At 32.8% G+C, this 24,981-nt stretch overlaps 1 protein-coding gene across 1 annotated transcript; it reads right to left on the reverse strand.

Moving 5' to 3' along the window:
• Positions 1-20,583: 20,583 nt before the first annotated feature.
• LOC116115417 (DNA gyrase subunit B, chloroplastic/mitochondrial-like) lies at positions 20,584-24,652 on the reverse strand. Its single transcript, XM_031401566.1, has 8 exons — positions 24,632-24,652; positions 24,455-24,525; positions 22,927-23,014; positions 22,459-22,557; positions 22,190-22,320; positions 21,287-21,377; positions 20,821-20,919; positions 20,584-20,682 (listed from the first exon to the last, which is right to left on the reverse strand). The coding sequence occupies exons 1-8, from the start codon at positions 24,650-24,652 to the stop codon at positions 20,584-20,586; spliced, it is 699 nt and encodes a 232-aa protein (XP_031257426.1).
• Positions 24,653-24,981: the final 329 nt, after the last annotated feature.

A 24,981-nucleotide genomic window follows, 5' to 3' on the forward strand; every position in this document is an offset into this window, starting at 1 on the left:
AGCAGCAAATCTGGAAAATCTACACAACAGTTTCATCTTCTTCTTTCACGCGTTTTACAACAGTTTTAGTCTTCTTATTTTCTACTCTTTGAACATTGTAATCAGGTTTTCTTGTGAATCTTGTAATCAGAAATTACAGAGTGGTGTTTCTGGTATAGGCTTTCAGTTTTTTGGGTTAGCTTATTGTGGTTACAGGGAGGTTCGAGTGATTGTTGTATAAGTGTAAGAGTTGAGCGATTTGGGTTGTGATTGAGTTGTACTTGTAATACTTTGATCCTTATAGTGCAGTGACTCCCAATTTGCTTGGAGCTCAACGTGGACGTAGTTTATTCCATTGGAATAAGCGAACCACGGTAAAAATCTTGTGTTCTTGATTGTGTTCTTGGTAGTTTAAGTCTTGTGATTGTGTTTGTGAGTGTTGATTGATAGGTTTGAATTCTGTTTCACGCACAACAATTTCATTTGCATTCTTTTAACTATTAATAAACTTTTGTTCTTTGGTTCCTGCTTATATATGGAGATACTACTATATATAAATCCTTGGTTTGAATGGCACAGGTAAATGATGGAATTTTAAGGACACTTTTGTGGGATTGAGTTCGATTGCTTGGCTTACATCATTGAAGCTTTAAAGGACATTTTTTTTCTTGGTTTTCTCCTCACTAAAATTGAGAAGAGACTTTGGGTTAATTTTGTTCTATTGGATTTACTTTTGAGTTCTCCAATAGCTTTTTATTATGGAGCTGCTCAACAACTATGTTTAAGACTGCTTTTGTGATCCTTTAGATCTTATCATTTCTGGAAAACAGGTTCACTCTTTTTAATTATTCTTCTCAAATCAATGATATTCTCTCCTTTTCTTTTTTCTCTGGGGAAAATGAGAGAAAATGTAAATCACTTCTCTCATTTATGTGAAATTCACTGCATGATTTTTCTTGCAGGATTTCTCTTTAAGATATCCATTAATTCAAGGGTATGGGAATTTTGGTATGATTGATGAAGATCCTCCTGCAGCAATGAGTTATACTGTGTGCAGACTGGATGTATGTAATAATTTTAGCTCATTTGAACTTATGCTATTCTGCTTGGATGAATTTTCTTAATTGAAGATGTTTTTCTTTAACTGAAATAATTCATGATTTGATAAATTGTATCATAAATTTTGATCTAAAACAAGACATAAATTTCTACCAATACTTGTATCTTGATTCACCAGTTAATGGAGTGGAACTACTTGAAGTTGAAATGTAGGTTTTAATTTGCCAATTAAATAAACTTCTAAACCATTGGGGTTTGTGGAACTTTAAATCAAACTTTTTAAGTTACACTAATTTGACCTTATACATACATACACACATATGTACTTTACTTTTTGAATGTGGCTGATGGTTACGTAATTATTCCATCCCCTCTACCTATTCCCTTCTTCCTCTCTCCTTGTATTCTCCCTTCATATTTTAACTATACTTGCTACTCCAGAATTGGCAGTCTATTAATAATGGATGCTAATAGTCAAAATCTAGTTTATTGTAAGGTAGAGGAGTGGAACTTTCCTTAATGTTGATTTGACTGGCTATGACACTTACTCAATTATTTGATAATTTATAAAACAGCTCACATCAAAGCTTGTTAGGAGGTGTACCTGGAAAAATCAAATTGAGTGTTTTAGATTATGAATAATCATGAAGCTGAAGTAGTTTGTCATGAAATTAAGAGCGAATTAGTGACAAGAGGATATTTCTACTGCACTCTTTTGGACAAGAAAAATAACTGCATATTGACCTTTAGTGAATGATTAGTCACAAATAAGATAGAGACCAAGTGAGGAATGAAACCCCTTGAAGGTAACTACTGCCATTTTCTTGTTGTAGATGCTGACTTCAAATCGGATAGACATTTTGTAAATAATTACTACCTCAAATTGCTGTGATCATAGTACTTCATTGGCCTATTGTATCAACTTTGAAGGCAAGAGTAATGAAAGGTATGATTGGGCTCCTATTTGTATAATAGTTCCCTATTAGAGATAGAAATTCTAACTTTTTTGATATACCAGAATTCTCTATGTGCATCAAGGAGTTGGGGATTAGAGTCATATGTTACAATGTTGAATAGTTAGGGAACTCATGAGATATAAACCCAGATAGCTGGCTCTTTGGAATTTGAACCTTCTGACTTCCTGGTTTGGAAGCCAAGGTCATAACCGTTTGATCCACCTTTTGAGTTTAGGAGCTTCTAAGTATTCTCCACTTAAATCCCACTGTAGAGCTTCTTGTTGAATTATCCAAGTAAAAAACTCTCTTCCATTCCATCAAAGATATCTTTATTATACTTTATCCTCATGACAAACGTAAGAAGCAAATTTACATTGTTTTATTGTTAGCTCATTTTTAACTTTGATGGAGTTTGTAAATACATCTCAGTTTGATAGTAGCCACTTCATGAAGAAATGTTACTGAGGGGAACAGAATTAAATCAATGTCATAGATAAGTTATGATCTTTACCCACATATACTGAGGATGGAGACGTATGTTGCATGCACAGACATCTCATAGGGGCATTCTTCTTGCTAAGTGTTGGCTTTTAATGTGTACTTCTTGAGACTGCTGCTTAACACTTAAAAGCTTTAAATGGTTAATCATTTACTCGGTTTACAACTTACCTCCAGTTCTACCTTTAAGAAACATTGCTTCAACCTCTCTCTGTAGGTTGATCATTCAAAACCTAATTGTTTGTTCTTGTGAGTCACTTTTGCTTCATAGTTCTACCTTCTTTGCTTTAAGTTCTTAAAGATCATTTGTTTTTTTTAATTTTTTGTCTGGCAGCCACTAGCTGAAGCAATGCTGTTGACAGATTTAGAGCTAGACACTGTAAATGCTATTTCTTGTTTCATAATCATTTATAATCTGCATGCTTTAAATCATCATTAATATATTTATGCATCGAATTTGATCTCATTGTAGGTAAAAGATGATCTGTTATGGAAGAGTTCTCTTGAAATTAAGGTGACTTAATCTAATTATTTTTTCCTTAGTTGTACATTTTGTTTCGATTTTCATTGTTTCTGTTGCTTTCTCTCATGAACAGTGTTTATTGGAGGTACGAGTAAAAAAATTTTATGTCAGATCATTTTATGTTTTACAGGTTCAGATGGCAACCAACATTTGTCAAAATCTTGGAGAGTTGTTAGACGAGCTTTGTGTGTTAATTCATCATCCAAAAGGCACAGTAAGTTCCTAAGGTCTTATTCATTGCTTGTTTCCCTTGATAATAATAGAAATTGATGTTAGATTTGATTTAGTATATTGGGACTTATTCATTTTTTTTTCCTATAGATGTATTGATCATTAGTGTTTTGTGAAATGCAATTTAATTTGGGTTGGAGTTTTAATGATATGAAGGGAGGATTATGTGCTATCTTAGAGGACGCCTGGTCCACTTTGTACATTCAACTTCTTCATATTTATTAATATACATTCTCAGTTTCTTAAAAAAGAAAAAAAGAAAAAGAAAAAAGAGAGAAGATTCAGAGGAAAGTGAATTTTTAATCCTGGATAGATTTTTGGTTATGGTGGATAGTCTATTCCTAATTTGGTTGTTGAAGTACTGTCAAGTTTGATTGACCTATGACCAGTGGCGGACCAAGGATTTTTGCCCAAGGGAGGCGTCCGTAGCTCTATCATTGTTTATCAAACAACTAGTGAAAAAAAAAAAAAAAAATCACCTAACCTTAAGCAAATGAAATAATATAATATCAATAATCTGAAAGAAAATAATGCAACAATACAATACTTTACCACTTGAATAAATCTATGAGAAGCAAAACCTTGAGCAAATTATGTTGAAAATAACATTCAAATATAACATTCAATTTGCGAAGAAACACAAGAATTTTTTTATATGGAAGAACCTCTTTAATTAAAGAGAGCAAAACGCCACGAGAATCTAACGATCAACTTAAATTCAATATAATTAAAAGAATTTATGACAATCACAATCCACCAAAAATGTTTTACACAAATTTCTTATTTCTCCCCTTTTTTTTCTTTCAAAGATTATAATATAAATTTTCATAACTTTGATCAAGCATAACCTTAGTTAAAGTCAACCAAAACTTAAATTAAGTCAATGTTGCCTTGACTTTTAATATGAATTAATAAAAAAATTGGAAATTTTCTTAGTATAAACATAGATAATAACTCAAACTTCTTTAATAATTTTGAGCAGCTAAACAGTGACGTTTGAAATGTAGGAAAGTGGTTGGTAAAAGGTGAAGAATAACGTTTAGTAAAATATAGTTAAGCATGATTCAACCCCAAAATAAACTAAAATGAAATGAGCAATACACATACCTAAAACTGATAAAATAGAAAACGAAGCTAATTATGGGACCTTGATAAGTGAAGCTTCAACAATTTCAGTCTTCAAAAGTTTTAAGAACGAATAACATAGAGAAAGTGAAAGAGAGAATGAGAGAATAAAGAATATTAGGTATAAAATCATAAAAAACATATACACATAAAAATGAGTGAAGAAAGTTTTAAACTTTTAATATGTTGTAGGCGTAGAATATATATATTAATGGTAAGTTTTTGATGAGTCTATATATATATATATATATATATATATATATTAGCTTAATCAATTCAAATCCTTTGGATCGGACGATTTCGGCCACTACTTGACATTGTCTAAATTTTTGGGAAAACTAATCTAAGTGTTTTGTTTTGTTATATTTTAGGAAAATGAGATCCTTAACTCAAATTCTTGTAAAGTATGGAGGACAGTGGGAGTCTTAGAATAATGGTTCATACAAATACTAACATCCAAAACAAAGCGCTCTAAATATCTTCTTATTTAAACCATTCAGGCCTATTGAAGTTGTTACATGAAGAATTACTTATTGACAACAATATATATATGTTGAAGCTGATCATGAAGTACGTCACTCACGGATGTGATGAGCTCGTTGAAATCAACAATGACAAAGAGCTTACATTTNTATACATTTTGTTCGATTTTCTTCGTTCATGTTGCTTTCTGTCATGAACAATGTTTATTGGAGGTATGAGTAAAATTCTTTGATGTCCAATCATTTTCTGTTTTATAGGATGACATGAGAACCGACATTCATGATTATCTTGAAGAGTATATAGACACAGTCAATGCGGTACTTTATAATAAAAAAGGCAAAGTAAGTTCTCAAGGTCTTTTTCATTGCTTGCTTCCATTGATAATAATAGAAATTGATGTTAGATTTTATTTAGTATGGTGGGAATTATTTATTTTTTTTTTTTTTCTTATGCATGTATTGATCATTAGTGTTGTGTGAAATGCAATTTAATTTGGGTGGGAGTTTTAAAGATATGAAGGGAGGATTATGTGGTATCTTTGTCGACGCCTCGTCCGCTTTATACATGCAACTTCTTCTTGATATTTAGTAATATACATTCTTAGTTTCCTAGAGAGAGAGAAAGAGAGAGAGAATTTTTAATCCTGAATAGATTTTTTGTCATGGTGGATAGTCTATCCCTAGTTTGGTTGTTGAAGTATTGTCAAGTTTAATAGGCCTTTGACAATATGAATTGTATGTAATGGCTTAAGTGTGTTTCATGTTGTGTATTTGGCATTACAGAAATGGTAGGGCTTTTGGAATATGCAAGTGTTGATATGAAACTCAATGTTGAGTTTGCTTTGAGAATCTTATTTCCACCATTTTAAGCTTCGATGTATTCCATACACAAGGATCTATTTTTGAGCTTCATTGATTTATTGAACTTTAGGAACTTATGTGTTAAAGGTGAAGTCAGAAACGCTGCGTTTTTGGCTTGCACCTTTAGTGACCTTTAATTAGAGGATGATCTATCTATCCAACTACTTTATTTATTGCTTAATTCATTTTTCTCCATTAAGGGTTTTTAATAAGGCCTAGTGACTAGTTAGGAAAATTCAACATTATCAATTTAAGTCACTCTCAAATACACAATTTTCTTCTTGTTATTAATTTTTGTTAAGAATCGGAATGTTTTCAATCTATCCATTACAGGTATAAAGGGCTCATCAGCAAGCCGACCCACTTTGAATGATACAATTGCGCAATCTTTACCTCTACACTGTACTAATTCCATAGCGAATACGGTTGCAAGTGAAATTGTTGCGACTAACCCACAAAATGAAGAGAATGACAATAATCCATTCCAAAGGCTAAAAGGAGCTAAAACATTAACGATCTAGAAGGAATTTAAAGAGGTTGTTTTACCTGACAAAACCAAGAAGACAAAATGTGTCCATTGTAAGGTCAGACTTCAGATTACGGCCACCAGGAGCACAACCCAATTTTCAAGACATTTGAAAGGGTGTGCGAGGCGATCAGTTTCCCTAAGGCAATGACATAGTAATTTTGACATTAATTTTCTCGCTGCAAGTTCAAGTGTTGGTGGAAACGTGTTGCCTCAGGCAGGGCCGGCTTAAGGGATAGGCAGGTGAGGCACCCGCCTAGGGCCCCAAAAAAATGGGGCCCAAATTTTTTATAAATTTTTTTTTTCGAATATCTCACAAAAATGAAAATGGTTTATAATTTCTTATTTAAGTCAAGGGGCCCCCAAAAAAAAAAGAAGCCAAAAAAGCTCAAATTTATTATAAACTTTTTACATATATTCCCACCTAAAGTTTAACAAAATAGCAAGTTTGTACCTCTAGTTTTATATATTCTAGTTTATACCCTTAAATTAACACATTGAATCTCTTTTAACAATGGAATACTAAAATAGTTATTTACATATCTCAAATTACTCGCCCCTAATTCAATCCCAAAATTTAACATACACATAAATCAACCCTCTTCTGCCGCTAGTGGTTTGGAGTTGATTTCAGTCAATTTTGGTTCCGGTCGATTTTCTCACCAAAATCGACCGAAATCATTATTTTATCATTTCCCAACCTTGATAGCCCTCGATTTGACTAATTTTTTATGAATCTTGTAACCCAACTCCACCACACGACAGCCATTTTTAGCCTTTTTGGCATGTACTCGACATTGTTGGCCTTTCCCGACACCACCATCTTCCTCCCCTCAGCCCTCTCACCAAAACCCCTATCATACCTTATCTGTTTACTCTGCCAATCGCCGACCATCGATACCTTTTGGGCCGTGACTTCTTAAGCATTTTCTTATCAATCTTGGCATTGGAAATCACCCATTTCATCACCCATCACTTCTCCAACATCTACTCTCCAAAACCCCCCACCAACCTAACCTTGTTAGCTTGCCGGTTGCTGTCCACCTCCCCTAGTGATTTTTCATCTCAAAAGGCAAAAAAAAAAAAAAAAAAAATAATAATTTTTTAATATATGCTTATATTATTAGAGGGTCCCAAAGTAACTCTTGCCTAGGATCACAAATGTTCTAGAGACGGCCCTGAAGTCAGGTTTACAAAGAATAGACCTTGGCTTGGTTTCAGGGGGAATGTGGATCCAAGTGTCAGTCTATAAAGTTAAGGGCTTATTGTAAAAGTGCCAAAGTGATGTCGTTTCAATAAAGTTAACTACTCTGCTGCTGTAATAAGCTTTTGTTTTAATGGATCAGTTTGCAGTTCACGCTATTTCCTCTGATTTTCTTTATTAAACTGAAGTTTAGAAATTTTCTTCAAATTCCTTCAAGATTCACACATTGGACACTTACGTAGATCTATCCATTTCCAATAAGATCTATCATAAATTTGGTTAAAAATAGTCAGATTTATTATCAAAGATCTAAATGTTGTAACTCAATTTAATTTTTTCAAAAATNCCATTTTATTTAGTATTTACTTTTATTTTATTCCAACTTAATCTGTTTTTTTCTTTTTCCTTTTTGTATTTTAGAAAGGGATTAAACTGGTGGAGATTAAGCTTCCTATCCCTTCACATGATGGAAATCAAGAGATTGTTTGATCCTCCTTACATTGATAACAAGTAATTGTTTGTGAAAATAGATTGTTTCAATCATATATTTTTTGTCTTATGACTTGTACAAAATTAATAATTCTACATCTATTGCTTTCCTCTTTAAGGACAGGCGACGGTTTCTCTTTGATGTTTGCTTGTTTTGTTGGAGTGATTAGATTCAGGAGCAAATGCTATTGGAGTTGTATAATTTTTGTTGTTGTGGTGGGTTATTGGAGACTTTGGAGTGATAGATTACAGATGGTATTGTTGAGATAGTTATGACTTTTGTTGTTGTGGTGGGTCTGTTTTGTTGTCTTGGACCCTAGGTTCAAGATGAGGTTGATTGAGTTTTGCTTCGGTAGGATGTATGGTGAACATGAAGCACGAGAATATTTAATAAAAGTTCGGGAGATGTTGTATGAGTTACATGGGGAATATGTTGCTGATAATCAATCTTCTCCCATTGACCACAGTGTTGTAGTGTTGTAGAAGTCGAAGGGGTTGGTGGGGCCGTGGGGGAATGAGGAAGGAAACAGTTTGTCTGAATTTACAAATTATTTGGAGGCAATTGAAGCTGAAGAATCGGATAAATTTGAATTAGATTCTTATCTGGGAAAGGGATGTTATAGGTGTAAGGATACTCATGAGTGTTTTGATGCTTTACAGTGGTTGAAGGCAAATAGTGCGAAGTACCCTATCTTATCTAGGATGGCTCATGATATATTAGTTATTCTTATCACCACGGTGGCTTCAAAAGGCACTTTTAGTGTCGAGAGTAGAGTTATTGACACTTACCAAGCCTCATTGTTGCTGAAAGCAGTGCAAGTGCTACTATGTGCCCATGATTGGTGTTGCAATCTCCATGGAGTGAAGAAAATGAACAAGGTAAATTCCATTAATAAAAAAATGTAAAACTATTTTTGCACCTTTTATTTAGTATTTACTTTTATTTTATTCCAACTTAATCTGTTTTTTTCTTTTTCCCTTTTGTATTTTAGAAAGGGATTAAACTGGTGGAGATTAAGCTTCCTACACATGATGGAAATCAAGAGATTGTTTGATCGTCCTTACATTGATAACAAGTAATTGTTTGTGTAAATAGATTGTTTCAATCATATATTTTTTGTCTTATGACTCATGCAAAATTAATAATTCTACATCTATTGCTTTCCTCTTTAAGGACAGGCGACGATTTCTCTTTGATGTTTGCTTGGTTTGTTGGAGTGATTAGATTCAAGAGCAAATGCTATTGGAGTTGTATAATTTTTGTTGTTGTGGTGGGTTATTGGAGACTTTGGAGTGATAGACTGCAGATGGTATTGTTGAGACTTGAGATAGTTATGATTTTTGTTGTGGTGGGTAATTGCAGTGATATATTGCAGGCGTTATGAGCTGTTTTGGGTTATTGGAGTTATGAGTTGTTGCGGCTCTTTGGAATCATGACTTGTTTATTGGAAATCTAGAATTGTTCCTTCTATCTGCCGAACATTTTTTGATGTTACAGAAGTTGAATACCTTTTCAGATTTCATATAGGTTTTTTGGTCACTTTTATTCTATATTTATATAGTGGCATATAGTAAGAAATTGGAAACAACAGCCACTCCATTTCATTTTGCATGCACAATATTTAAGTATCTTCCTCAATACTGACTGATTTTCTGCCAAGTTTGATTAACATCATCAATTTTCTCCCAAGTTTGATTATCATCATGAACATTTTATAGTTGCATGTTTGATTATCTCCCAAGTTTGATTAATGTGTGACAGAAGAATTTCTTTGATTAGATATGAAATTTAGCATGTTTGCAAGCTACAGTAGGATTATTGAATTCGAGCTCAAGTCAGGCTCAAATGAAGAAAAATTGAGCATAGCTCCAATTCGCTTGAGCTCGAGCCTAACATCTCAAGCTCGGCCAAAGCTCAAGCTCGACACTACAGGAGCCAAGCTGAGTTAGAACAACCGAAGCTCGGCTTGGCTTGTTTACAACCCTAATTGCAAGACAAAACCTGCTCTAATACGAAGTTGAAACAATTGACTGCCAAAAAACTTGTATATATGATGGTGATTTTTTCCTGTTCCTATTTAAGTGTAGGGGCCCTCAAAAACAAAACATGTTGGTTTGGTTTGCATTATATAATTGTTTACATCCGCTACGCATGTATCTTTAGGGCATCATTGTGGCACTGGATAATAAGGCTAGAATATGTCAAATACTTGAAGAAAAAATTTCTAGTGATGTAGCCAAGGTGGACTCTCTAAGGAATTGGAAGGTTTTCCTAATAAACTTTATTTCTTTTCATATTGCCTTATGGCATACATTTTTTTCTAATTTTTTATTGTAATATTTTATGTTTGGTAGAATGCGTTTTTGTTTCTAATAAAGATTACTCCCTAGGATTTGAATTCTATTTAGACTAAGTTGGCATAATTAATTGTACATCTTCTCTTTGGAATTGTTTTTTATTTTGTGTTGGTTCTATTGTGGTGAGGGCTAAATGATTAATGCCTGTGGCTAGAGTAAATATTGAGTTTGAGGACATAGTTTATGGCATATTTGCATAGTTTATAGCAGATTTGCCATGCCTTCTCGAATTTTCATGAGAATTGTTAATATTGCAAAAGAGGTTGAATGAAAAAGACTTGTTGAAATACATAAGAAATTGTTGTGAGCTTAGATATATTGTTAGAGCAAACATTATTTCCCATAGGAAAAAATTCAATTCCTTTGAAAGAAGCTTTATATTTATTTGTTCATAATTCTCAACCTAGTATCATACAAATGCATCAAGTTGCTATTTAATGTTGTGGCTTTACTGCTGATATCTGAATTTGCTCTGACATTAGTTCAACTTTTGTTGCAAAACATATTGAAATATCTTTGTGGTTCTTCGGTTTAGGATTTGTTGGTTCTGTATATCATTTTATTAGTCAACTCCGTTTCATGAAATATTAAGAGGAATATCTTGACAGGATAGCTGCTTTGGCTAGAATTTTGTTAAGTACTATCTTTTTATATATATTTAATGCAGAATTCAAACTATCGGAGGACCAAGCTAATAATATAGTGATTGGGTTCATAGAAGACTCTTTCGAGCCGAAGGTGCATATAATTCTACTGATGACAATTTATTTTCTGTTTGCTAAATCAAATTTTTAGGATTATAGTTTTCACAAATAATACCATATGAAGGATATTTTGTTCTTGTTATTGGTCAGAGAAACGAGTTAGTCATCAATAATAAAATGAGAACGGAAGAAATTATGAAGCTAGAAGAACTACTGTCAAGCAAGAGAAATATACTACAGGTAAAATATTTTTGAGTAATTAGATGTTAGAGTTAATGTGAAACACAAGTAGTCTTTAGTAGATTTACAAATTTATGGAGCTTCTTCTAATTCTAGAGAGACAAGTCTCCTTTATCTTCAATTTGTTTTCCTTTCCTTCTCTTCCTTTTTCGTATGTAAAACTTATATGCAAAACAATTTCAATGTTATGATTTATCTGATATGCTTGCTCATAGAATCTATCCAACCAGTCAGATTCTGGTTCCACTTCAGTGNAAGAGGTTGAATGAAAAAGACTTGTTGAAATACATAAGAAATTGTTGTGAGCTTAGATATATTGTTAGAGCAAACATTATTTCCCATAGGAAAAAATTCAATTCGTTTGAAAGAAGCTTTATATTTATTTGTTCATAATTCTCAACCTAGTATCGTCTAAATGCATCAAGTTGTTGTTTAATGTTGTGGCTTTACTACTGATATCTGAATTTGCTCTGACATTAGTTCAACTTCTGTTGCAAAACATATTGAAATATCTTTGTGGTTCTTCGGTTTAGGATTTGTTGGTTCTGTATATCATTTTATTAGTTAACTCCGTTTCATGAAATATTAAGAGGAATATCTTGTCAGGATAGCTGCTTTGGCTAGAATTTTGTTAAGTACTATCTTTTTATATATATTTAATGCAGAATTCAAACTATCGGAGGACCAAGCTAATAATATAGTGATTGGGTTCATAGAAGACTCTTTCGAGCCGAAGGTGCATATAATTCTGCCGATGACAATTTATTTTCTGTTTGCTAGATCAAATTTTTAGGATTATAGTTTTCACAAATAATACCATATGAAGGAGATTTTTTTCTTGTTATTGGTCAGAGAAGCGAGTTAGTCATCAATAATAAAATGAGAACGGAAGAAATTATGAAGCTAGAAGAACTACTGTCAAGCAAAAGAAATATACAACAGGTAAAATATTTTTGAGTAATTAGATGTTAGAGTTAATGTGAAACACAAGTAGTCTTTAGTAGATTTACAAATTTATGGAGCTTCTTCTAATTCTAGAGAGACAAGTCTCCTTTATCTTCAATTTGTTTTCCTTTCCTTCTCTTCCTTTTTCGTATGTAAAACTTATATGCAAAACAATTTCAATGTTATGATTTATCTGATATGCTTGCTCATAGAATCTATCCAACCAGTCAGATTCTGGTTCCACTTCAATGCTTGTTGACTCTCTGAAGCTGTAATTTGCTATTTATGTGTGTATGTCTCCACTCTATGCATATGATATTGTTGTTAGCTCTGTGAGACCTTCATTAATCAAATGCTGTTATGCTTAATAGAATTTTGTTTGATTAAGACTAAGTAGCGTAAAAAACCCTGTCTTTGAAATATCATGAACAGTTCCTGTAGGTTGAGCACCCGCTTTATTTTCATTTTGAATTTTATGGAAGATTTTTCAACCTTAACCCCAAGCAAAAGAAACTATGCATATATTGAGGAAATCCTAATATGCTTGGATTGGTATCCTTCAATATCAGTATAAAGTTTGTTTTCTTTTTTTTTTTAAAAAGATTTGTGGTCCCTTACCTTACTCTTAAATATTTAACATAGCATATCCATGATTCCTTCCTATGAAAATTGATATAGAAATCCTTGATATGGATTTATCTCTCTTATCTTTATCAAATATAATTATCTTAGCTTGGTATCACAGGGGAAAAAAAACAAAGGAAGGAAATTTTGTGATGCTACTTTTTACCCAACCTTTGGAAATAACAAATATATGCAAAAGAAACTATGCATATATTGAGGAAATCTTAATATGCTTGGAAATAGGAAATCTATTTGTACAATACACATAAGAAGAATAGATTTTTTATTTCCAAAGGTTGGGCAAAAAGTAGCATCACAAAATTTCATTCCTTTTTTTTTTTTCCCCTATGATACCAAACTAAGATAATTATATTTGAGCAAGACAAGAGAGATAAATCCATATCAAAGATTTCTATATCAATTTTCATAGGAAGGAATCATGGATATTCTATGTTAAATATTTAAGGGTAAGGTAAGGGCTCAAAAGTCTTTTTCAGAAAAAGAAAACAAACTCTATACTGAAGGATACCAATCCAAGCATATTAGGATTTCCTCAATATATGCATAGTTTCTTTTGCTTGGGGTTAAGGTTCAAAAATCTTCCCTAAAATTCAAAATGAAAATAAAATAGGTGCTCAACTTATAGGAACCGTTCATGATATTTCAAAGACGAGGTTTTTTACGGTATGTCTCAATCAAACAAAATTCTATTAAGCATAACAACATTTGATTAATAAAGGTCTTATAGAGCTAACAACAATATCATATGCATAGACTGGAGACATACACACATAAATAGCAAATCACAGCTTTAGAGAGTCAACAAGCACTGAAGTGGAACCAGAATCTAACTGGTTGGATAGATTCTATGAGCAAGCATATCAGATAAATCATAACATTGAAATTGCTTTTCATATAAGTTTTACATACGAAAAAGGAAGAGGAGTAAATGAAAACAAATTGAAAATAAAGGTGAATTGTCTCTCTAGAATTAGAAGAAGCTCCGTAAATTAGTAAATCTACTAAAGACTACTTGTGTTTCACATTAACCCTAACATCTAATTACTCAAAAATATTTTACCTATAGTATATTTCTCTTGCTTGATAGTAGTTCTTCCAGCTTCATAATTTATTCCGTTCTCATTTTATTATTGATGACTAACTCGTTTCTCTGACTAATAACAAGAACAAAATCTCCTTCAAATGGTATTATTTGTGAAAACTATAATCCTAAAAATTTGATCATGCAAACAGAAAATAAATTGTCGTTGGCAGAATTATATGCATCTCCGGCTCGAAAGAGTCTTCTATGAACCCAATCACTGTATTATTAGCTTGGTCCTTCGATAGTTTGAATTCTTCATTAAATATATATAAAAAGATAGTATTTAACAAAATTCTAGCCAAAGCAACTATCTTGACAAGATATTCCTCTTAATATTTCATGAAACAGAGTTGACTAATAAAATGATATACAGAACCAACAGATCCTAAACCGAAGAATCATCCAAAAGATATTTCAATATGGTTTGCAACAAAAGTTAAACTAATGTCAGAGCAAATTCAGATATCAACAGTGAAGCCACAACATTAAACAGCAACTTGATGCATTTGTACCATACTAGGTTGAGAATTATGAACAAATAAATATAAAGCTTCTTTCAAAGGAATCGAATTTTTTCCTATGGGAAATAATATCTAGGCTCACAACAATTTCTTATGTATTTCAACAAGTCTTTTTCATTCGACCTCTTTTGTAATATTAACAATTCTCATGACACAATTCGAGAAGGCATGGCAAATCTACCATAAACTATGTCCTCAAACTCAATATTTAATCTAGCCACAGGCATTAATCATTCAGCCCTCACCACAATAGAACCAGCACAAAATAGAAAACAATTCCAATGAGAATATGCACAATTAATTATGTCAATCTAGTTTAAATAGAATTCAAATCCTACGGAGTAATCTTTATTAGAAACAAAAACACATTCTACCAAGCAAATAAAAACTTAGAAAAAAGTATGCCATAAGACAATATGAAAAGAAATAAAGCTTATTAGGAAAACCTACCACTCCTTAGAGAGTCCACCTTGGCTGCATCACTAGAAATTTTTTCTTCAAGTATTTGACGTAAACACAGGAAAACTCCTAATGCGTGAGCATTAGATGTGCATTAGACGTGCGTTAGACGTGCGTTTGGGAAAGACTCATGGCACTGAGAGAGTGAACGAGTGAAGAATTCTATTATGAGAAAATGTGTCAGGAGAATAAAAGGGTAAGACAGTGAGATTTGTGGATATTCTTGAAAAAAGTTAAGAAAAGGGAAAAGGAGGTGGCTAACCCTCGAAGCTCAGTCGTATCTTTTATTTTTTCTATTTTCATTTCATTTTTGGTGGAATAGTGCTCTTTTGATTATATATATATATATATATAAGGTTCACTGTGATTGATATGTTTGGTCTGTTGTTTGGTTGGGAAGATGATTGTTTGTTGTTTGTGTGATTAAACAGAAGTGGTGTTCTATTAGAAAACAATGAGAAACTATAAAATTACAAGAAATTTTATCACTAAAAAATACAAAAATACAAAGTAAAACTACACTTGAAAGTTTGAGAGAGATGTGAAGAAACATGAGACAAGCAATCACCTGAAGTACATCTTTTAGATCCATTCGCTTAAGTTTTCCATCAACTATACTGTTATATAAGGCAAGAACTACATCAAAATGTGCGATATACAAGGAAGTTCTATATCCTATTGGACGTAAATTAACATAACTAACTTTTCACAAACTTCTTAATTCTCCACATCATCCCCATGGGTAAGAAATTAACCCATATTGGATGAAAAATAATATCAAACTTCAAAATAATTTATTTCTTTTCATAGTATTGATGGTAGAAAAGAAATTACTCACCACATCATGTTGTTGACGAATTTGGATTGTAGAGGAGTCCGACGATAAAGATTGTTTAAAACGATTGATGGGTCAGCTCCCCGTTTTAGCTATAGGGATTAGATATAGAGTTCTTTCAGTCAGATATTTTAACAGAGTAGAAATCATAAAGAATAGTCATATGAAACAACTAAGAAATGTTAAAGAAGATCATATTAATTGATATTATCATACCTCAATGACTGTACGCAATTCACAACCATCACTTTCATCTTGGATAGCACTGACGCCATCTAACCTTTGTTAAATAAAATAAAGCAATACATGCAGGTAAAAGGTTTACTAAAAAACAACCACATTAATCAAATATGACTGCTAAACATGCAGTATAGCCAAGTCACAGCTGCTGTTTCTCTATTTTTTATAAAACTTTTGATAAGAAAAATATAAAGAGAAATAATCATTTTAGAAATACATTTACCTTGCTCTCAACAAGGTCAGCTATCTTCTTCACCAGAAAGGATTTTCTAACTAAGTGAGGCATCTATTTCATTAGGAAAAAAAATTAAACATATCATTATTCTGAACTTAACATTTCAATGCCAATTTGAAAAGTAATATGCACATCTATCAAAACCCTTAAGGAAAACCAAGATATTCACCTCTTTTATAATAATTGACATCCTCTTTGTCTTGGAGTCGAGCAATTCAACATCAGTTTTTCCTCTAATAACAATATATCCTTTCCCAAATCGATATGTATTTAAGATCCTTGACAAAACAATTAAATTTTAGGACACTAATCACAAAACAGTTTCAGGATTTAAATAAGACAATACCGCATTGAAAGAATATGTTTCAAATAATACTTATACTCAAGCACAATGTTCGATAGAAATCATAAGCATGATTTGATGTCCAAATTGAACCTGGAATACTCACTGGCTGGTTGACATGCTTTTCTCTTTCTCTCTATTTACACACTACTAGAGACAATATTGAGGAGGTCGCATGTGTCATACCTATTAACTATGTCTGATAGAGTCATGGCATAGTTGAATAGAACTACATTCCTTTTGTTTGAATATATTAACAAATCATGCTCCTAAATAACCCTTTAAATTCCTGGCTCTATTGTTTTCTCTATATATTCACAATTCCATTTATATTAGACCCTAAATTTGTTGTATTGACAAACTATCATGATATTGCAAACGTTTTGAATAAATTGCAATGGAATTATTGATAGTTTATAATTGCAATAAATGTTATATAGTCAATATGCAAGGAAAAATTTACCCATTGTTTCCCATTATAGGCCCTCCGATTGGAAAATCAGGCCCAGACATGTATTCCAACAATTCTTGCACCTAATAGAAAGCGGGATAATGCGAAAACCAACATTTATTACAACTATTAATAACAGTAACAATAAAATTAGCCAAAATACTAACACTTAGATAGCAAGTAGAATTATAAAGAACCAAAGAAAGAGAGGGGAAGTTACTCTAGCTTTTGGATTATGAATCAATGCACAAAGTACATCAACTAACTCTCCAAGATTATGAGAAGGAATGTTGGTTGATATGCCAACTTGTAAAACATAAAATGATCTGACATAAAATTTTTTTACTCATACTTGAAATAAACACTGTTCATGAGAGAAAGTAGCAAGAACAATGAGAATCGAACAAAATGTACAACTAAGTAAAAAATAGTTAGAATAAGTCACCGCAATCCCAAATGATCCATTCAGTAACAGATTTGGGAGTTGAGCAGGCAGAACTATGGGCTCTTTTTGAGATAAGTCAAAGTTCGAAACAAAATCCCCCTGCAATGAGATCCAATATGATGCATAACTATAATAATGATCATTAAAGCATGCAAAATTATAAATGATTATGAGACAAGAAATAACACTTACAAAATCTAACTCTAAGTCTGCCAACATCATTGCTTCAGCTAGTGGCTACACAACAAAAAATTAAAGAAAACAAATGATCTCTAAGAACAAAGAAGTAGAACTATGAAGCAAAGTGATTCACTAGAATAAACAATTATGTTTCACAAGAAAATTCATCCAAGTAGAATAGCATAAATTTAAATGAACATTAAATTATAATACACATCCAATCTGACTCTGCATGCAGCACAATACACGCAAGCAGGATCTACTGAAATGAAAGGATGACTTACTGAGAAACCTTGCAAGAAAGATCATGTGGTGAATTTCACATAAATGAGAGAATGGAGTAACATTTTCTCTCATTTTACTTGTGTCATTCGAACCATAGAATCAAACACAGTAAGTATTCCATGTGGATGATATTTAGCTAGGACTCGGAACCAAAGAACAAAGGCCTAAACAAGAATGTGAAAATTCTAGAGAAAATCTGTATGTTTAGTGTGTTTACTTTATTTCATAAAAAATGAATGAATACAAGTAAAAAAAACACTTCTTCACTCCAATTCACCAGCACAAACCACAACTTAATTTGCACAAATCATACACAAGCACACATCATACTGCACAACTTCTTCAATATTATCACACATCAACACACATCATATTGCACAACTTCTTCAATACCAGCATATTACACAATTTCTGCAGCACCAGCACACACAATGATAGAGATTATACTGCAAATTCACATGCACACAAATTTATACAACACCAGCACACACAATGACAGAGATGCAAGTGAAATAATGATAGCAAATAGAGCATTCTAACCTTCCCACTATATGAGCACTTGTCCAAGTGTGTTCGGATGATAAGCCACGATCATGCATTGTAAACCTGTGGCAAAATTCAAAAAAATAAATAAAAGCCAAACCTAGGATCAAAACTACATAAATAACTGCATAAGCTGAAGCTGAAAAGGAGATGCAACTGGCCTAAGCCGAACAGGCAGGACTTATCAGACTTTGCAGACAATATTCTCAAAATTCTCAACGAGAACAAGGGAGAGGGCTAACTTAGCTTGTTTTTTAGCCTTAATTGTATTAATAGCGGGAGACCATTAACAATGTACTGTTAGTCAATCAAACTATTGGGAGTATGGACATTTTCTTTGTTTAAAAAATCTGGAATAAACAGATTAAACTTTACCTTGCATTCCAATTCAAGCAACAGTCCTCACGCTTTTAGCATCACAAAACACAATTACTCTAAAGACTTTGCTTATCTTCTAGAGGCGATCAAGTGAGGCTTGGGAGTTCTACGTTAAAATTGTAATAGCACAAGCATTCTGTTTTTTATTTCTTAACCATTCATTGTTTTGCAGTCTGTTTTAGGAAGGAAGTTGGCCGAAATGCATAAAGCTGGGAAATCTAGGTAAAGGTTTTGGTTTTGATGTTGATAATACCATTGGCATTCTGTTTTTTTATTTCTTAATCATGTGTGAGACCAGATCACCAGATTACTCTACTAACTTTCATACAGGAAATGGTTACACAAAAGGGGTCAAGAACTACATAGATCTGATACATTGAACAACCGTTCCTAGGTTGTTCAATCGTAAAACGTCAAATAATCGATTAGAAGGTACTTACAGGATTCTCCGATGAATTGGCATTAATTCGTCTCTAACATCAGGCAAAGCCCGATGCAGAACAAACAATGAACGAGGTTGGGTGGTCCGTGTGGCCATGGTCGACGAGCTGGTTAGCTCGTATACTTCATATGCTAAATCCGTCTCTAACATCCAGCAAAACCTGATGCAGAACGGATTTAGCATATGAAGTATACGAGCTTCGACCATGGCCACACGGATCACACAACCTCGTTCATTGTTTCCAAACTTAACATCGGTATTGTTGGATGGAGGAGGAGGGAGAGAGGGAAGGAAGGAGAAAAGGCGACAGGAGCGGGTGAGACAAAGTGAGTGACGGTGGTGGTAGGGGCGAAGCAAAACGGAGGAGAAATGCATTTTGATGGCTTAATAGTCTCGCATAGTGGTCTCACGGTGGTGATGGGGTAAGGAATAGGGTGGGAAAAACTGCGAGAATATTTGTTTTGGATTATTTTTCAAATGCGCGGCTCACGGTGGTGATGGGGTAAGCAATAGGGCTTGTTTTTCAAATGCGTAGCTCACGGTGATGATGGGGTAAGGAATAGGGTTTGTAAAATTGGGGAGTGAATGTGAAAATTTAACTCCCTAGCCATCCCAAGTTTCTACATAACAAAATCGCCTTGAAAATGTTTTTCATTTTTTTTTAATTTAGAGAAGCTGACGTGGGACAGTTAGGATTCTAGAAAATGATATTCTAATTACAGAACTGTTAAAAGTATTGAGACTTATATTTGAAAGATCTTTCGGAAAAATAAGAATTTCTTATGCAAAATCAAAAAACTTATTTTCACTATTTATTTGAAGAAATATTTTATTTTAGGGATTTGGATATTTATGTCTAGTTATTACTTGTTGAAGTTAGATTTATTTTTTTCATTAGATTTTAGTTATTTGACCTTAGAGTCAAATTGATCTTGGGGTTTTCATTATGACATACACATTCTTTAAATGAGCAGCATAACGGGCTCAATCTGAGAGCATAACGAGCTCAATCTAAGATCATTAGGAGTTCGATTAGAGAGCATAACGAGCTCGATCTGAGATCATAAGGAGCTCGATTAGAGAGCACAGAGAGCTCAATCAGAGAGCATAACGAGGTCGATCAGAGAGCATAACGAGCTTGATCAGAGAGCATAACGAGCTTGATTAGAGATCATAACGAGCTCGATTTTCAAGTTTAACAGCTTGTTGCAGTTGGACTCGTGAGTCCTTGATCATGAGACTTGATGCATTGAAATGTTTATTGAAACAAGGATATTTGAATTACAAAGGGACACATTGTGAGCACTTAGAAAGGATTTAACCAAGAACATCTGGATGGAACTTCAAAAATTCTATAAGATACTCCTTGACAGATAGAAAAACCACTTTCTGCACCTCAGGATTTCCCAACCTTGTCTTCAGTGATAGAAGAAAGTCATCAAGTTAGGCATCATCAATGAAAGGAGTAATTGCCAATACCAGTATCAAATCAGCCAAAGCATCGTGACAACTAAACACATGAGTACCCAATAAAATGTTGTGAATAGAAAGTACCTTTGTTTGCCCTTCAAACTCTGGATTTGGAACTTTGACTGAGATAACACATGTCCATCCCTCCCTAAGGTGTTTACCACTTAATCTCGTATCCTTATCCTGGAAAAGAACCATTAACAGAATTAAAATGACAATAGCTTTTATCCTCGTCCTATTCATGTCACAATTAATGTTTGTATGCACTGGATAGAGACTAATGAAATTTTCTTCTTGCAATATCATAACTCATTCTCCTGGTAAAACATAATCTATTCCCAATCCTAATTTTTGGAACTCAAAAGCTTGGGACTTGGAAGTTCACATGCAATCAAGGACAAAGTTTTACATTTTTCATTGTAGTTATTCAAATCCTTAAGCTATACTGACAATAAAAGACAACTTACACAAATTGAAGAACACAAGAAGAAAAACACACCTTGAACATTTTTTATTTTTTCCAAAGATTATTGAGACTTCTTGTCAATACAGCCTTAACACCATCAATATGTGTGCCGCCATCAACAGTACGTATGCTGTTAGCATACCCTACCATCGTATCTATACATGCACCAGAACACCTAGTAATGCAAGATACAAGAACCAAATAAAATAACTTCGATTACTCACTGATTTGTGGGGACCGATAATAATTGTTTTAAAAAAAAAATTAAACTATATTGTCAAATGAAAACGAACAAAATTTTGTACGTTTAAATCTAGAAAATGATATTCTAATTACAGAACTGTTAAAAGTATGGAGACTTATATTTGAAAGATCGTTCGGAAAAATAAGAATTTCTTATGCAAAATCAAAAAACTTATTTTCATTATTTATTTGAAGAAATATTTTATTTTAGGGATTTTGATATTTATGTCTAGTTATTACTTGTTGAAGTTAGATTTATTTTTTTCATTAGATTTTAGTTATTTGACCTTAGAGTCAAATTGATCTTAGGGTTTTCGTTATGACATACACATTCCTTAAATGAGCAGCATAACGAGCTCGATCTTAGAGCATAACGAGCTCAATCAAAGATCATAAGGAGCTCGATCAGAGAGCATAACGAGGTCGATCTGAGATCATAAGAAGCTCAATTAGAGAGCATAACGAGCTCGATCTGAGGTCATAAGGAGCTCGATCAGAGAGCATAACGAGCTCGATCTAAAATCATAACGAGCTTGATCTGAGATAATAACGAGCTCGATCAGAAAGCATAAAGAGCTGAATCTGAGCATAACGAGCTCGATCAAATAGCATAACAAGCTCAATCAGAGAGCATAACGAGCTCGATTTTCAAGTTTAACAGCTTGTTGCAATTGGACTCGTGAGTCCTTGATCATGAGACTTGATGCATTGAAATGTTTATTGAAACAAGGATATTTGAATTACGAAGGGACACCTTGTAAGCACTTAGAAAGGATTGAATCAAGTACATCTGGATGGAACTTCAAAAATTTAGTAAGATACTCCTTGACAAATTGAAAAACCACTTTCTGCACCTCAGGATTTCCCAACCTTGTCTTCAGTGATAGAAGAAAGTTGTCAAGTTAGGTATCATCAATGAAAGGAGTAATTGCCAATACCAGTATCAAATCAGCCAAAGCATAGTGACAACCAAACACATGAGTACCCAATAAAATGTTGTGAATAGAAAGTACCTTTGTTTGCCCTTCAAACTTTGGATTTGGAAATTTGACTGAGATAACACATATCAATCCCTCCCTGAGGTATTTACCACTTAATCTCGTATCCTTGTCCTAGAAAAGAACCATTAACAGAATGAAAATGACAATAGCTTTTATCCTCGTCCTATTAATGCACAATTAATGTTTGTATGCACTGGACAAAGACTAATGAAATTTTCTTCTTGCAATATCATAACTCATTCTCCTGGTAAAACATAATCTATTCCCAATCCTAATTTTTGGAACTCAAAAGGTTAGGACTTGGAAGTTTACACACAATCAAGGACAAAGTTTTACATTTTTCATTGTACTTATTCAAATCCTTAAGCTATACTGACAATAAAAGACAACTTACACAAATTGAAGAACACAAGAAGAAAAACAGACCTTGAACATTTTTTATTTTTTCCAAAGATTATTGAGACTTTTTGTCAATACAACCTTAACACCATCAATATGTGTGCCACCATCAACAGTACGTATGTTGTTAGCATACCCTAGCATCATATCTATACATGCACCAGAACACCTAGTAATGCAAGATACAAGAACCAAATAAAATAACTTCGATTACTCACTAATTTGTAGGGACCGATAATAATTGTTTTTAAAAAAAAAAAGTATATTGTCAAATGAAAACGAACAAAATTTTGTACGTTTAAATCTAGAAAATGATATTCTAATTACAGAACTGTTAAAAGTATTGAGACTTATATTTGAAAGATCTTTCGGAAAAAATAGGAATTTCTTATGCAGAATCGAAAAACTTATTTTCATTATTTATTTTAGGGATTTTGATATTTATGTCTAGTTATTACTTGTTGAAGTTAGATTTTTTTTTTTTCATTAGATTTTAGTTATTTGACCTTAGAGTCAAATTGATCTTGGGGTTTTCATTATGACATACACATTCTTTAAATGAGCAGAAGTTTGTTTTTTATTGGGCTTATATCACAACATCAGCTCATGCACTGTGCAACATTTCAAGGCATTTGGTTTCAATCAAGGATCTAGAACTTTAAGACCTTAAACAAAACAATCTCTTTGTATGCTTTTTACAAAGTAAATGACTCAAAAAGTTACTGCTCAAAGAGAAATTATAAACAACTTTTGTTTTATTAAAAATATGGCAAATTAAAGTGAAAATCAAAATCAATTTTTCAACCAATCTTATGAATAGTACATTCTGTAGAAAATAGAGCTTTGGTTACTTTAGAAATCAAAATTTTGTTTTCTTTAGATGCAAAACTCAAAACCTGAGAAAACAGAGCCGTGGTTTGTGAGAAAATTGAAGTTCAAATTTGTCAGAAACCTGGAGTTCCTATTATCATGATTTTAGATATTCAATTACTTTGACAATGATCAAAGTTTGTACATCACAACTGGAATTACTCTGGAGAAATAAAGTTTTGTGTTATCACTATAACACTTTTTTTTTTCTTGGAATTACTGCAAAATAACCATCATTATTTTCAAAGCAATTTCATCAGCTTATCTGAAATTAAAAAAAAAAAAAAACCAATGACATTAAAATTTTTATTTTAGTTAAGACAACTCGATCCTAAATTATGAAAAGACCGGGACTAAATAGCCTTTTGCATCCTTCCTACATGTTCTACATCACAAACTGCCCACAACGTTACCTAATGTCAACATAAATTTGAAATAGACGATAAAATTTTTTGAAAACAATACCATACACACCATTAGTATCTCACAAATTTGTAGATAAAAAATAAAGAAAAATAAGAATAGGTATATTTGATGCCTACTATGATGTCCTTATTTTTTCAACTTCTGCAACCATCCATTCTTACTTGAATTAATCACACAACATGCAGATATGATAGAAAATCCATCATATGTCCAGTGAAGTAACTTTTAACTTGGTTCTTTCACAATAATTGTCAGGATAACAGGTTTTCTATAAGGATAAAGAAAGCATTCAGGGAGAAATAAAGTTGTTTACCACTGGAGAGCTAGATCAATCGTAATTCCATCTACTTCCTTTTCAAAGGCCACAACTTCATGAAGTGGTTTCTGGATCATTTAAAAAAGTCAGTCATCATTTAATGCACAAGATGATTTTCCAATCCAGAGAGAAAAATTATATATATGGGGAGCCTCAAAAGTTTTATCTAGGTACCACATTTCTGCATGCATGCATATTCTCATGAACCCAAGAAAAACTAGCCAAAAGCTATGGCATTTACGATCAATCTTGTACTTGAGTAAGCAGACCATCCCCCCCAATCCCAAGACTAAAAGAAAATTCATTAATAAAAAATGTATAAGAAAAGTCAATAACACAAGTATATAGGATTAGAGAGAAAACTTCCACTAAGAAACTAAAGATATCAAAAGAAAAAAAAAATTGGAGTAACTAAAATTGAAATCGAGGTCCCTTTTAATAGAAACCTTAGCTCAACCCCTTAACAAATCCAAGTTGAAGAAACCCCATGTCAGTGGCCTAATGACCAAATCTATTCTAGAAGA

The sequence above is a fragment of the Pistacia vera genome, unplaced genomic scaffold (genome assembly GCF_008641045.1).
Source record: "Pistacia vera cultivar Batoury unplaced genomic scaffold, PisVer_v2 Contig74, whole genome shotgun sequence".
NCBI classification, from domain to species: domain Eukaryota; kingdom Viridiplantae; phylum Streptophyta; class Magnoliopsida; order Sapindales; family Anacardiaceae; genus Pistacia; species Pistacia vera.

What these genes read in the sequence shown, in the direction of transcription:
- LOC116115417 (XM_031401566.1), bottom strand. Translation starts at nt 24,652, where the DNA reads ATGCATGCATGCAGAAATGTG. An exon ending in TGCTTACAAGGTGTCCCTTC is followed by an intron (nt 21,378 to 22,189) that starts GTAATTCAAATA and finishes TTGCATTACTAG; the next exon opens with GTGTTCTGGTGCATGTATAG. An exon ending in AGTTTGAAGGGCAAACAAAG is followed by an intron (nt 20,683 to 20,820) that starts GTACTTTCTATT and finishes CTATCACTGAAG; the next exon opens with ACAAGGTTGGGAAATCCTGA.